This window comes from Tripterygium wilfordii, chromosome 19, assembly GCF_013401445.1.
Source record: "Tripterygium wilfordii isolate XIE 37 chromosome 19, ASM1340144v1, whole genome shotgun sequence".
NCBI classification, from domain to species: domain Eukaryota; kingdom Viridiplantae; phylum Streptophyta; class Magnoliopsida; order Celastrales; family Celastraceae; genus Tripterygium; species Tripterygium wilfordii.
Genome location: NC_052250.1, coordinates 14,119,206 through 14,133,331, shown reverse-complemented (window position 1 = coordinate 14,133,331; position 14,126 = coordinate 14,119,206). Strand labels below are relative to the sequence as shown.

The 14,126-nt window shown below is 38.5% G+C and overlaps 3 protein-coding genes and 1 pseudogene across 4 annotated transcripts; 1 reads left to right on the top strand and 3 right to left on the bottom strand.

Moving 5' to 3' along the window:
• Positions 1–587: 587 nt before the first annotated feature.
• LOC119985836 lies at positions 588–2,378 on the bottom strand. The gene is made up of 3 exons (XM_038830264.1): positions 1,919–2,378; positions 1,187–1,438; positions 588–992 (listed from the first exon to the last, which is right to left on the bottom strand). The coding sequence occupies exons 1-3, from the start codon at positions 2,273–2,275 to the stop codon at positions 714–716; spliced, it is 888 nt and encodes a 295-aa protein (XP_038686192.1). The 5' UTR covers positions 2,276–2,378; the 3' UTR covers positions 588–713.
• A 249-nt stretch (positions 2,379–2,627) lies between these two features.
• On the top strand, positions 2,628–4,438 carry LOC119985602 (annotated as a pseudogene).
• A 508-nt stretch (positions 4,439–4,946) lies between these two features.
• LOC119986285 (bidirectional sugar transporter SWEET3) lies at positions 4,947–6,405 on the bottom strand. The gene is made up of 6 exons (XM_038830863.1): positions 6,314–6,405; positions 6,179–6,215; positions 5,876–6,098; positions 5,618–5,779; positions 5,373–5,492; positions 4,947–5,266 (listed from the first exon to the last, which is right to left on the bottom strand). The coding sequence occupies exons 1-6, from the start codon at positions 6,348–6,350 to the stop codon at positions 5,087–5,089; spliced, it is 759 nt and encodes a 252-aa protein (XP_038686791.1). The 5' UTR covers positions 6,351–6,405; the 3' UTR covers positions 4,947–5,086.
• Positions 6,406–9,579: 3,174 nt separating this feature from the next.
• On the bottom strand, positions 9,580–12,911 carry LOC119985029 (RNA polymerase sigma factor sigE, chloroplastic/mitochondrial). Of its 2 annotated transcripts, none has more exons than XM_038829185.1 (6): positions 12,756–12,910; positions 11,443–12,210; positions 11,147–11,293; positions 10,582–10,818; positions 10,191–10,445; positions 9,580–10,011 (listed from the first exon to the last, which is right to left on the bottom strand). In XM_038829185.1, exons 2-6 carry the CDS (start codon positions 12,145–12,147, stop codon positions 9,814–9,816), a joined length of 1,542 nt encoding a protein of 513 aa, XP_038685113.1. In that variant the 5' UTR covers positions 12,148–12,210; positions 12,756–12,910; the 3' UTR covers positions 9,580–9,813. The 2 variants fall into 2 exon arrangements, with proteins under 2 accessions (XP_038685113.1, XP_038685114.1); XM_038829186.1 differs by having other exon boundaries at positions 9,860–10,011; positions 10,291–10,445; positions 12,756–12,911.
• Positions 12,912–14,126: the final 1,215 nt, after the last annotated feature.

Here is a 14,126-nt window from a genome sequence, read left to right as displayed (position 1 = left end):
CTTATCACAGTTTCATATAGGACCGTCTAAAAAACCTCGTTTAATTGATAATTGTCAAATGTATGTTAGTGATGATCGACTGAAAATTTGAAAAAATTGATAAACCGTCAATATTTAACAGAACGGTCGATTAAATTTATGTCAAAAACCGACTGTGAACACCCCTATTTTGATTAGATAGGAATTAATAATGATGATGATAACAATTACATTGTTTTTAAGTTTAAAAAAAATCAGACAACCAAGTGCAATAGATTTGAGGTTTTACAATTCATCAATAATTTAAGAGTCCAAAATTTTAAATTTAATGACCAAACTAAATATCACATTACCTAATTCTTACTTTAATATCATTTGCATGACTCGGGATCTATGAATCTATCAGGTCTATGGGAATTGTAGGAATCCCTAAGCTGTGATGTTAATAATAAACACAAATTTATTAATAAAGAAGTTGTCAAACAGTTCCTAAACAAATCCTGTTGACGTGCTGGCATCCAAACTGCAATGGCAACAACCAAGACACTCTAAAAAACAAAGGCCAACACAGGACATTATGGTAAGCTATCACCCTGTTTTTACAGAAACCAAATTAACGTAATACAAAAAGACGAGTAGAATCACAACTTCGTACCCAGAAACAAAAAAGGGAGGAAGATTATGAACGGACCAAGCTAATTATTTATTTGCAAAATAAAAGAAAAACTTTGTTTCTAAGATTGACCAATAAGCACATCCTTATAAGGAGTTGGGGCAGGGGAAGGCCCCGCTTTAGGTTCCTCTGCTTTTCTAATTCTCCTCCTCTGTTCTTCCAAAATCAATGGAACCTGACATTCCCTCTCTTGAATCAGCCGCTCCTGTGCTCCTCCTCTCAGTTTCTCCAGTCGCAGTCCATCAATCTGTTGCATCTTGAACACCTTCACTACGTTCGCTAACCCCCCTATAAAGAACATTAGGCTTCCAAAGATCCCTAACCAGATCCAATTCCATCCCTGCATCGTAACAAAATAGCCGTTATATCATTCTATACTGTAAATGAAAACGATAAAAGATCCCAGCAATTGGCATCCCAATTCCCCCACTACTGAGTTGAATGCACAGGATGTCAGATGATGATTAAGATCCAAGCTGCTGGGATCCCTATCATAACAAACACTTATATCATGAACAGGGTTTTCTTTACTACCAATAATTCTAAGCCATGGCCAACCAAGCTCGCTTGCTCGCGCATATTGAGAATGGAACCAGCTGTGAACAACACACTTCCCATCAAAAATGGTATTTGGACACTCGCTTGCAAGATCTGTACATGTCCATCTGATCTCTCATAGATTTGGCAAGAATTGTGTATTGAACCCACCAACCATAAGATAGGCCCAGCAGTTAGCAATCTCAGAGCATGGCTTTCCAGCTTGTAGTATCCATACCTTTTTTCTTCCTGTAACAATTCATCAATTGATAGTTTTGGATTTAAAATCTGAATAATTCAAATATATTTTAATATATAGAGTAGTCATAGTGATATGTACCCACACTTGATCTCATATGGATCATGTGGGAGCCACGATTTCAATATTGTTATTGTGGTACCTAGGACAACCGATCCCAGTATTTTGTCCCAATAATATCAGATGCTGATATTGATATGTATGCATTACACACTATGTCAATGCATATGATCTCATATGGGCGAAGTAAGACCCACAATTTTAGTATTCCAGATATCTAGAAAAAAACAATAATGTTAAGACCTCAGTCATTCTAGTGGTGGATATTGTTCCATGATTGATGTAAATGTAGGGATGCACCAAACCTGATCATTGAATCAGAAAGTAACACATCCGCTACTGGGATGATTATGATTCCTATCAGGGAAAAAAAAACACAGATTATTATCATTTTTGTAATATATATATACCTGAATGAAGAGAAACAGGATCCCTAAGAACATAAGCAAGGACCCCAAAGCCTGAACGATTGGAACCGCGAACTCAACGATCCCGAGCTGCGTATCGAGCTCCATCAACGGGAACCGATAATCGATTCCGGCGAGATGCGCTATTAGATCGTGTACATTGACAACCATTATAAGCGCCAACGCTATGAGTAATAGCACAAGCCCTGATCTCGGCTCACTCGAGAGCTCAGCCACAAATCCGCCTAGAAGAACCACGGTAGCGAACACATACAGCCCGGCGTTTATGTACTCGAATCTGTTCCGAGCCAGCCGCGGACCATACATCCGGCTCTCCCGCGCCGATGCTAGCTTCACCATTGCTTTTGTTCAATTAGACGAGAGTTTTTTTTCCCGATTTATGAAGAGAGAGGAATCGAAGAAGAAGGAGTGAAGATCAACGGAGACGTGCGCGAATGGAGTGAAGAGGCAGTTTGTAAGGGAATTGAGAGAGAAATGGTGGGGGAGGGGGTACGTGGCGTCGTGCATGGAGTTCTGTGTTGAGCTTTTGGTGTTCAACACGTGCGCATCTGGTGAAACGGTGAGTTTCGACGGAGACATGGTGAACTGGGCAGGCCTCTTGGGCCTCTGGACTTTGGATTGTTAAGGATATTTGGGCTTTAGATTTTGGCCCATAAAGATGGCAGTGTCCCGTCCAATCCATATCGTATCAACGGAAGCCGTGGAGTAGAATCGGTGCGTTTCTTCTGCACTTGTGCGGTTGTACCAGCTGCTCTTTCTCTTCTGAAAATGCTGACAAGAACTTCCCTTCCGTGGCCATGGAAGTACAGTCGGTGGAAAAAACTACGAACTCTACTCAACCCATCGTGAAAATAATAGAACTTGTTATTCTTATATCGTGTCCACCAACGACAACGTAAAAGTGGTAACCTCGACGTTGCTCGCCACACGTTCGATCAAATGCCAGAATGAAGCGTTGTGTCTTGCAACATCATGATTTCGGGTTACCCCAAATGGCGTAAATTGGACGAGTCCTTTGCTCTACTGTCATGATGCAGCGCTCTGACACGAAACCCAAATAGAAGACAATATCTTCTACACTAAATTCGAGCGCAAAAGTCCAGTCTTTATATATGGGCAGGGAAACAGATACATTGTCTTGTCTGAAAGTCCGGGTTAGACACTTGTGAGCTAGTGGGACGTGCATTGTAGTATTATATGCGAGTCGCTTGAAAATTGAAAGTGCTAAGCAGGTTTTGGATGAATTGATTGATCATAATGAGCTACTGTGGCGTTTGATGCTTGTGGGTTATGTGCAGTGTGGGACTGCGGGTTAATGGATGAGGCTTTGAATGTTTTCAAAAAATGCCCAATCGAGATGTTGTTTCCTGGACTACATTGATAGCTGGATATGCAAAGAGTGAGTATGGATGTGAGAAGGCTATGGAGTTGTTCCAGTGGATGAGGGGGAGTGGAGAGGTGGTGCCCAACGAGTTCACGTTGGATTCCGTTGTTAGGGTTGTGGCAGGCTTATTGATTTCCAGGATGGAACAGCTTTACATGGCATCTTGATAAAATGTGGGCTTGAACTTGACTACTCAATTGGGGTGCTTTGACTGACAAAGCTAATAAGGTTTATGATTGTATTGTCAACCCATCTTTGAATGCTTCGAATACGCTAATCTCAGTGCTCAATGATGTCTGGCTACGTTCAAAATGATCAGCATGAAGAGGCTTTGAGGCTCTACATGACAATGAGGAGATTATCTGTAGACCGTATTAGATTGGCATTCTGTGTTCTTTTTCACTCATGTTCAATCTCTTCAACAGGACAGTTACTACTTGCCCATTTGGCTAAGACACCATTTGTGTCTAATGTCTATGTTGGAACATCGCTTGTAGATATGTACGCTAAATGTGGGAACCTTGCTGATGCTCAAAGTTCATTTGCTAGCATCTCTGCGCCAAATGTGGCAGCCTGGACGGCTTTCATCAGTCGGCATGCACATCATGGGCTAGGCTCCGAGGCAATCCTACGTTTTCAGCATATGGTAAAGCAAAAAATAGACCCAAATGCAGCTACATTTGTTGGACTCCTGTCAGCATGCTGTCGTGCTGTTCTGGTCAATGAGGGAAAGGGGGTTTTCTACACCACGGAGAAAATTTATAGAGTAATTCCAACTTTAGAACACCATGCGTGTGTCGTGGATCTTCTTGGTCGATCTGGTCTTCTTCTGGAAGCTAAAGAATTCATAAGACAGATGCCAATTGAGGCAGATGCTATTATCTGGGGAAAGTAGGGAGAGAAGATGGATATGAGGAAGAGATTGAAGGTGTTGGAAGTTAAGAAGGACCCTGGGCGTAGCTGGATTGAGTTGAACAAGTAGACTTCATGTGTTCTCTGCAGAGGATAGAACCCATCCATATTGTGTTGTAATTTATGCCACTCTAGAGCATCTCATGGCAAATGTAAACTCCATTGTTAAATTTGATTTTATATCTATAATTCTATACCAATATTAACACACAAAGTTTCTTTTTCATACAACATGCCATTGTTGACCACAAAACTCATCCATTTCTCTTTTGCCCTTCTTAAACACACACACACACACACTATATATATATATAGACATGATAGAGTCACAGGTGTAAACAAACCTTGATGCTCTCCAATATAGAACAACCAGATAGCTTATATTTGTATTGGTTGAAAAGATAACAGGAAAATAGCAAAGGAAACACAAGGATAAGCTGCCGATTTGAGATGGTAAATCTCCTGGCCTATTCGAGATGGCCGATCTCCAAGTTTCACAAGGAAGGAGAAACTCCTTTCCCTTTGGACAACTGTATTGGAGAGCAGCTGGGTTTGTTTACAACTGTGACTCTATCAATAACCTCGTTCCGATACCATATAAGCTTACTCTTTGGGCATTCGATAAGTATATAAACTCGGGCCCTCAAGCTCGCGCTATTCTCATGCTGATGCAATTGTGAAAACACAAAACATAGAATACAACTTCATTTCAGCAAGACATATACTTATATTTTTTTTGACAAGACAAGTTTTTTACCAACAAAAGAGGACATTTTTCGCAACTTAATTACAGTTGCTTCTACTTGCCCCCATTGAGATTTACTGAAATTTATTCCTCCAAGCCATCAAGGTCTTCAATTCTTTCCATTGGTATTACTGTCATTAATCATAATCTGCAATTGCTGGGATTTCTCTTCATTATCCTTCTCTAAGTCCCCCTTTTTTGGTTCTTCCAATATGATTCCTCTTTTCCTGTACTTGCAGTAGAGAATGAGTTGAAGAAGTCCCAGAGGACTACCAACCAGATTCGGGCTCTGCATCGGTTAATCATATATTCTAATTAAACAGAAATCAAAACAGACTGCTTCAGCAGCACCAGATAATTACCAAAACTTTGATTCAATAGTAAATCATGCAAACCGCAAGAAAGAGGTCATGACCAAGCAGTCCATAAGCCATCCACAGTGAACTCGCGAGGAACGAGAAAAACGACAAGTAGAATGGCATGAACTCTACGCTCTTTGTCAGTATCACTTGCTTCTGCAATTAGTGACAAATTACAGTTATTATTACTCAACTGCTATCATATAAAATGCTCCTTAAAGAACAGAAAGACTGGTCAGTTAATTCAGTCATTTAACTGATACTCCCATAGCAGAACTCACCACAGCAACCAATGGAGAACCATACATTGCCACAGAAGCCACCAGTCCAACACTTCCGACAAAAATCTTGCGATGATGGTGATCATGTAACACAAAAGCTGAGATTACTGCAGTGATGCAGAACCCTATAATAACCACTATCACTATAGCAGCGACTTTAATCTGCAAGACACCAAAACCAGTGATGATATACATATATATATATACACACACATTGGAAAAACGTTGCTAAACAAATTAAACTTGAAAGAAACTTGCCTTTCCTCTGGCAGTGGAAAACCAAAAATAAATAAGAACAAAGGAGAGCTCAAGAATGATCCCTAAGCCATTGATGGTGACAACAGGGAAGTTTTCCCATTTGTAGCTCACAACAGGCAGTCCATACCATGTATATAGGAGACAATTCAACAGGGCAATAGTGTAAGGAACACATGAAAACTCTTCTGTGTTTTTCTTCCTTATCACTCTTGCAAAAGTTAATCTGTAAACCAAAATAAAATAAGGACACAAACTAACGTATATCTAGAGTTGTACTATATATATATATATCATTGACATTACATGGGTGCAGCGTAAAGCAACAAAGAAGCTGCATTGCCTGCAAGAAAGAACATGCAAGATTGAATCTTTTTCGATATTTTTAAATCATTAAAAGGTTTAAATTTTGTATGCTGATTAAGGAAGTGAGGAGAGTACCCATAACTCCAACAGCGAGTCGAAGCCGATCTCCCATGTTTGGCTAAGTAGTGAAAATGGTCTCAAAAGAGGAACAGAAGTATAAAGAATTAGTTGAGAATGTAGTAGTGTGGACTGTTGACATGTTCAGGGGATATAAATACTGGTTTATATGGAGGTGCATGGATAAAAAGAGAATAAAATAGAAAATTAAAAACAGAAGGAGCCTATGGTTGGAAATATAGCATGCTGTCCAATAATATGATGATAATAAAAACATGGTTGAAAAGGGAACAACACATAACAAAGAAAGAATTGTTTGATTGTTCTGGTTCCATCTTCTTCTTCTTTTTGTGAGTGTGGAGCATGTCACAGCACTCTCACAACCCACTTGAAACCAATTTTTAAGATGTGTTCTCTTGGATATGTATTCACTTTTGATGCAACATATATAAGATGCCATGCCATGAATTAATGTATGGCGGAATAAAATAGTTAATGTTGTATAGTTACATGATTGAAAACAACTGTTGTTCCTGGTTGACAGAGGTAGTATTGGACAGCCACAAAGCCCAAATTTGGGTCAAGTTAGGCATGCGAAAACCCGGCCCAACAGGTTAGTTTGGTCGAAACCCAATGCAAACCATTTGGAAATAGTGGGTCAGCTTAGAATCAAACTCTCGACCTCGGGCAACATTCTTTACGCCCTAAGTTTGGAGAGATAACCAGTTAGACTATGACCAAGTAGTTTAGTATTGAATGGTCAAGAAAGTAAAATGCACCCTTCATAGATCTGTTTTTCAAATGATTTTGCTTTTTAGGCACATAGACGTAAGCCGTTCTTGGTAACTAAGATTTAATTAAGATTGATAACCATTAATGATTATGAAGATGATGCCAATGAAAGTGATATTCACAAAGGCATAAACAACAATTTGATGAGCTCATGAAGCAAATAATAGCTTAACTGTTGTGGTTGGATCCACAATATATAACAGATTGGAAAAGTTTTAGTAGGCAATGATAGACGAAAAATGTGAAAATTAAGCAGGTGAAAAATGTTGAGAATTTTATTATTAAAAAATGAGTACTTAGTAATGTTTTTCATGATCAAATTGTGAAGGGTTTTGAAATTTAATCTTTACTAGTTTTTCTTTGGACATCCTATATTAAATTCATACCGTAAAGCGTGCGCACATAGAAGATTCTCACATGACGACAAAGTAAGTTGAGCCAAAGCCTAGAGCGTGGCCAAAAGGGTATTATTACTCACTCCTGCTTCTAGAGTGAATCGAACTTAAGACCTTCTGAATCCATATGGTTTACTCCAGAGAGATTCACCAATAGAGTATCACCCAAATGATTTTTTGAACTCTAATAAAGTCAATGTCCATTGTCTATGATCACTCCAACAACTCAGTAATTATGTTCTTTATTCAGACATTGCATGTTAATGCTGGAATATTACAGAAAGTTAATGATTCTCATTCTCATGAAACTACTTTCACACAACAAGAGAAGGAATTTCACTTGGAATATATGTATCTAAGATCATCAACTGCCGATGAGTGATCAAATATCTTTTCTTTTGTGGTGTGGTGTGGTTTAAAGGGCAAATCAAATCAAAAAAAATCCTTGAACAGTTAGTTGTATGAGGTTGAACCTATTTCTTTGGACAAAATTGATCAAAAAGAAACAAAAAGTGGAGGCCCTTTCTACCATTCCATTAAGAAAATTAATGTATTTTTTTTTTCTATTTGTGATGAATGAACATATATGAGGAGTCCATTAGCTTTGATGGTGATCTAAGCATATCCTTTAATAAGCTGGCTTCCACATTAATTCTTTGCTCCTCCTTCAATATTAATCCAATTCTTTTATACTATATGCTCAACCCAAAACGTATTAGGGTTTCAGATGCTGGTAAGTTGCAGGGTATTAATACGTGGTGACTCGTCCTTGTCGTGTCAGGTGGGAAACTTATGTGCTCGTGTATCTGACGGTTTGAGTTTAGACCCATATCAACAAGCTTGTATGGTATCATTATTGGTTACCAAAAAAAAAATGGTGGTGACTCGAACATGAATCACCAATTAGAATGATTTATACCAATCAACTCAGCTACCTCTAATAGTTGTACTTTGACATATGTCATGGATCCATATTCGGACAGTATAGTGTATATCTTTAAACGTAAAATCGTTGTTTCTGACTTCTCAACGTAAACAACAAGGATTGAAATTGGTAAGGACTCTTTTTCTAATCTGATTAAGAGACTCATCTTGTTCACCGGAATATATTCTCCACCCCTTAATGTACTAAATATTCACACAAATATATGCGTTCCCATGTCTGATGGCCCAAGTTTAAGTTCATGTCAAATGTTCAAAGAGCAAAACTTGTATGGTGTCGTTCTCGGTTATCAAAAAATGTACTAGATATTCATACAAATATATGTGTATTGTTTTTATAGAAGTATTCATATAAATATATGTTTATGCACTAAATAATTATGAATACTCATTCTATTCGATCAGATTGAAGGAATAAGTAATTTGTTTTTTCAAAAAAAGAAACATATTTTATGTGTATGGTATGAGCACTACATATATATGGATATGGAGAGAGTGGTATGTATGTTGCTTTTGATGGGATAAACAACTTTTAGGGCATCAGCACATATTAGACTAGTAATTTGTGGGTTAGGTATATATGGATAGGATACTTGATAAGAACAATTAGTGTGATTCAGGTTCTCATAGTTGAACAATCCACATGAATTGGAACCCACCTGAGATTACTAACTTCAATCTTTTCTTCTTCTTCTTTTTTTTCTGTGATATTATATATATATATATAATAACATAATCATGCATGTCTTTAATTTTTAGCTGAGAACACGACACCATACAAGTTTCTCTTTTAAATATCCGATATGAGCCTAAACTCGAGCCATTAGACCCGTGCGCACATGAATTTCTCAACTAATGACAATATAAGTTGAGTCAATGTACAAATAGACAAAACCCCAATGCAACACAAAATTAGTGTTTTGCGTGCTATAAGACGTCTAAATAGTTGAATGCTCCCCTTTTGCATTTCAAAATATTATCAAGAAGACGACCTGACTAGGTCATGCAATATGTTAGTGTTAGTTGGTCAGCCATATCAACACTGCAGAAACTATGGAAAAAGAGGCATTCACTCATCTTCTCTGTTTGTATTGCTTGCAAGAAAAATAACAAATGTTCAATCTAAAAACTTCAGTTTCCAGAAACAGAGAGATCTACGCGAGCACGATGTGAAAAGACGATATATTCTGTAACTGTATATGTGTCACAAAACATTATAGCAGATAGGAAGAGAGTACATCTGGGTGATCTTTGATCTATTCAACTATATGTAGCATGGTATTAGATTTCTCTATGTTCATCTAGGTATAAATGACTATGATACTATGATACACATAGGTCTATATAGTACGACAAAAGAGCAAACTATATACGTTGGTATTGATCGATTCAGACAATGTACTGGCGGAGATAATCCACTCGAGCAGGATGCTTGAGTTTCATCAGTGCCTTCACTTCATATTTACGAACCATTTCTCTCGATATATTTAGGTTCCCAGCAATCTCTCCCAATGTTCTGTTTCCTTTGCCATCAAGACCATATCTTTGCCTGATCACCAAGCTCTCTTTTGGCTTCAGGGAATCGAGCTGTGAAGACAATTAGGAAACTTTTATTCCTCAAGCATCGATGATGCCAATAAAATCTAGTTAAAGCAACCAAGGCGAAAGGCCAAGGGGAGATAACGTCTGTGATGCATGGATCTCAGGTCGTAAAAAGATTAAAAAACGTCATTAAAAGCAATATTGTAATGAATATGAAGGATTACCACATCATCAAGAGCAAGCCTGAGAAGAGCAGGTTGTCTTTTATTATCTCCTTCAACATCGGTAATTCCATTGATAAACTCTTGTTGGGTAGTGGCATACCTTGAATGAAGAGAGAGGACAGGTTTTGATGCCCTCATCACTTCTTGGTACCTCTCAGGTGATATCCCGACTTTCTTGATAATTTCTTCCTCTGTTGGTTCTCTTTGGAGCTCAATCAACAGCTCAAGTTTGGCTCTCTGGATCTCAACTCTAACCTGCAAGAAATGTCAAGTGGAAGTTATGACATGCTTTTTCAGAGGGAAGAATGAAAAATCAAAGAAAGATAAGCAAATCATTGTCTACTGTGAACAAAATGTAGAAAATCCGAGTGTGAGTATGAATAAAACATACAGATTGAAGGCCAAATGAGACACGCTGAAAGCTTGAGAGCGTCATTGAACGAATGATTGTGTGCCTTATCCAAAACAATCCATAAGTGGACAACCTCAACTTTCTCCCCGGTTCAAAGCGATCAATTGCTGTAATAAGCCCCTTCACTCCAGCCTGACAAAGGTCTTGAAATTTGGGGCCATTTGTAAAGTCTTGAAAATATTTGTTCATAACAAATAACACAAGTCGGAGATTGTGCTGCAACAAAACGTCAGCTTTACCCTTAGTCTTTATTTGCTATGGTCATGCATAAATCATCAAATCAGGCAAAGCAATATTCAATATTAAATCAGTTTTCCATGTATAAGCTCAACTACATCTCATTTTCACGGTTGGAAAACATTCACTGACCATTACAGAAAGAAAGAGAAAAGTTAACAATTAAGCAAAAAGGGAACTTTATGCTTTACATTTCCTTTGACGTGAATCAACATGTTAAAAAATGCGTAAGTTACAGAGCACAACATTAATATGAAACAAAAAAAAGAGTAATATTGTGCAAACCTGGAAAACAAATAATGCTTACCTTAATGAGTTTGTTTCTTGCTGCTTGACCGACCTCTACTTTTTTTCTTAGTTGGGCAACACTCGTATTTGTGGCATCAGCTAATTCAACATCCGTTGGTTCTCTCCCAAACGTTGTTCCCAATTCCTCTTTCACCTTAAAGAGTGCCTACAATACAGCAAAAGCATCTTGGCATCAGAAAAATGCCTAGTAAAAAATGAAATCTTATAGATACGAGAAACGAACATATAAACAAATTCTAGACTCCAAGATGTCTCAAAAAAAAACTTCCATCAATAAGAAGAGAGTAGGATCACCTGCATAGGTTGCATCAGCTTGAACAACCAAACATGCTCGGAGGAAGGAAGAACAGGAGGTATTTTCATCCTCTTCCAGTCCAAACTTCCCAAATCAGTTGCACCTGAATACTCCCTTACCAGCTGTTCAATCTTCTCATGTTCGTCCTTACCATCTTTTCTCTTCCGAACTGAAGCAATTGCCTCCACTAACTTATCTTTCCTCTCTCTCAATGCAATCCTTTTATCAAGATCCAATCGCTTCGCCTTCCTTTTCCGGCTCCTGACAATGACTTTACTAGTTCTGCTATCTGCTTTGTCATCAACACCGCTGTCCCTTCTCCTTCGGCCTCTCCTCTTCACACCATCTATACGTTCCAGGTCAGAAGTATCAACTTTGGGGCTAAGCTTGTATATACTTTCAAGTTTGGCAGCAGCCTTATTGTAGTCCACTTCGCAGCTACTCGGAGAAACTTCATTGGCAGAGACTGACTTTACCCTCTTCGTAGGTTTGCTAGCTCTTCCTATTTTCTTTCGATGCTCTTTAGGAGTTTCTATGAGCAATGGAATTTGATCATTTGGCGCAATCAGGGCGGTGTTATTGGATTTATCAGCTTTAAATGCAACAACTGAAGGTCTTTTCAACGCGGAGCGATTAGTTGAAACTTTGGTGCTCAATCCTAGGGGTGTCCGAGCAGCTGAGCTAGAAACAGTCACAACTCCCATGCCAAGATAATGCCTTATCAAGTTCTAGCTTATAATATACCAGAACTCCCACGAAGCAGAACACTGCAGCCATGATCATTGTAATTAGAAGATCCAAATCATTAAATGAACAAAAGTAGCAATCCCATGATTATTTGACAGTCACATAGTCCTCCCTACTCATAATTCTAGATTGATCTAGACAAAATATAGATGAAATTTCACACCATTCTCACTAGAGATCAATAATAAGATAAATAACAAATTCAAACACAAGAACCATGATCAAATGAAACACAAGAAACAAAGAACGGTCTAATAATCACGGGACTCTGGATTCATCCAACAAAAGCAAAGAAAAAACATCACAGATTTTAACAAAGACCCATGATCGAACGTAACGCGAGTGAGTGACTATTGACTAACCCATGATTGAATACTGCACCATAATCACACAATTCCGAAATTATCAAACCAAAGTAGAAAGAATCACCATTCCAACACTAGCCCATGATCAGAATTTTAGTAGCGGCATCGAATTTCAACAATACAATATATCAAGCAGTAGACGACAAACAATCCAAAGAAGACGAATTTTCTCTACGTTTCCAAAGAAAGAACAGCATTACCTACAAGGACGGTGCAGAACTAAAGCCCGAGTTGTCGAGATCACAAAGAATCTCCGGGCCAAACTCGCGATTCAGGTTGTCAAGTACTGCACAAGAAAATCCTGTTAATGCATAAAATTATCAAAAAAATCATAAACACGTAAATTACGGTGTCCACAAATTATATCTTTGACACATCGACGGCTACAAAACCGAAGTCTGTAAATCTACGGTGGAGACAGTGTCGACGTATGATCTCAAAAGAAAGGTCAAATGATGAAGTGGCTAGTGGTCAATGAAACAACGTCTTACGTGGAAGTCGAGATAGTTAGTAGAAATCTCTGGATTATATTCTAGACACGTGGATGCTATTTGTTGGCTATTACATATTACAAAACTTCTTTGTGGGACCCTGAATTTCTGGTGGCGTGTGGTGCCCCTACGTTGCCCGACTCCAGCCATTTGAACATGTGAAGCTTCATGAATCATGTGCAAATTAATTTTCTTGGTGCTTAGAAAAAAAATTAATTAATTTTCTCGCTGGTTATTTATTATTGTAATAACAGCCATGCAAAATATTTTCTTTTAAGGCACAATAGAGCAAGAAACAAAACAAACAGAGAGCAAGTTAAAGCCAAGGCCCAAGCCCAATCTAAAAGGGCTTCAAGATCCAGAAGGAAAATTGAGGAAATTCCACATACCAAATTACGAATTGCCTGCAGTGGCCCATGTACCCATTTGAATCAGCCCAAACGTTCAAACCTTTGTTATTATTGGGCTTACCAGTCAATGCCTAATCGCTAATCCAAATACGAAGGGCCTGTCGAAGACCATAATTCAGGCTCCAAACTGTACTCAGCTCGTCCGAGTATGAGCCCAGTAGGCCCAAAAACCTTTCGTAAGCCCGTGTACTTTCTTGCTCCTGGTTTAGATTTGCAATGATGGGCTTCGGTGCATTTCCTCTGCGGCCCAATATGAACACAGAGTCGCAGACGCTGCACAAAACGCACCAGAGAGGGAGTGCTGAAATTCACAATCATATCAATTATGCCTTTCCCTCGATTAATGTGTGATGCCCTTTTTATTGTTGTTTCAGAGTCCAAAAACAGACTAGACATAGGCAAAGTTTGTTATTTTGTGGTTAAATAAATCAGTCATATTAGTTAAGAGGGCCCCTCAGATGTTGCAGACATTCCTGCTGACATTGGCCCACCCCAATTTTCCACCCCTTATCTCACTTGTATCCGTCGCAGGCCAAAATAGCGACGAACTTTTGTGTTTTTGTATGTATGGAACTTACAGGCGAACATATAACTCAATAATACAGTTGTGTGGCTGCAAATTATAGGTTTAATTCCTATAGATCAACATTCTCTGCATATATTATGTGGG

Bases quoted from the DNA above. Each gene is read 5' to 3' on its own strand.
- LOC119985836 (XM_038830264.1), bottom strand. From the start codon at position 2,275: ATGGTGAAGCTAGCATCGGCGCGGGAGAGCCGGATGTATGGTCCGCGG. The intron at 1,439-1,918 runs GTATATATATAT...GAATTGTTACAG, and splicing joins TCCTGTTTCTCTTCATTCAG to GAAGAAAAAAGGTATGGATA. The intron at 993-1,186 runs GTAGTAAAGAAA...GTTACGATGCAG, and splicing joins GCCATGGCTTAGAATTATTG to GGATGGAATTGGATCTGGTT.
- LOC119986285 (XM_038830863.1), bottom strand. From the start codon at position 6,350: ATGGGAGATCGGCTTCGACTCGCTGTTGGAGTTATGG. The intron at 5,493-5,617 runs GTGAGTTCTGCT...CACTAATTGCAG, and splicing joins GTTCTCCATTGGTTGCTGTG to AAGCAAGTGATACTGACAAA. The intron at 5,267-5,372 runs GTTTGCATGATT...TAACCGATGCAG, and splicing joins GTCATGACCTCTTTCTTGCG to AGCCCGAATCTGGTTGGTAG.
- LOC119985029 (XM_038829185.1), bottom strand. From the start codon at position 12,147: ATGGGAGTTGTGACTGTTTCTAGCTCAGCTGCTCGGACACCCCTAGGA. The intron at 10,446-10,581 runs GTATGTTTTATT...CATTTCTTGCAG, and splicing joins TCTCATTTGGCCTTCAATCT to GTTAGAGTTGAGATCCAGAG. The intron at 10,012-10,190 runs GTAATCCTTCAT...TTGTCTTCACAG, and splicing joins GGCTTGCTCTTGATGATGTG to CTCGATTCCCTGAAGCCAAA.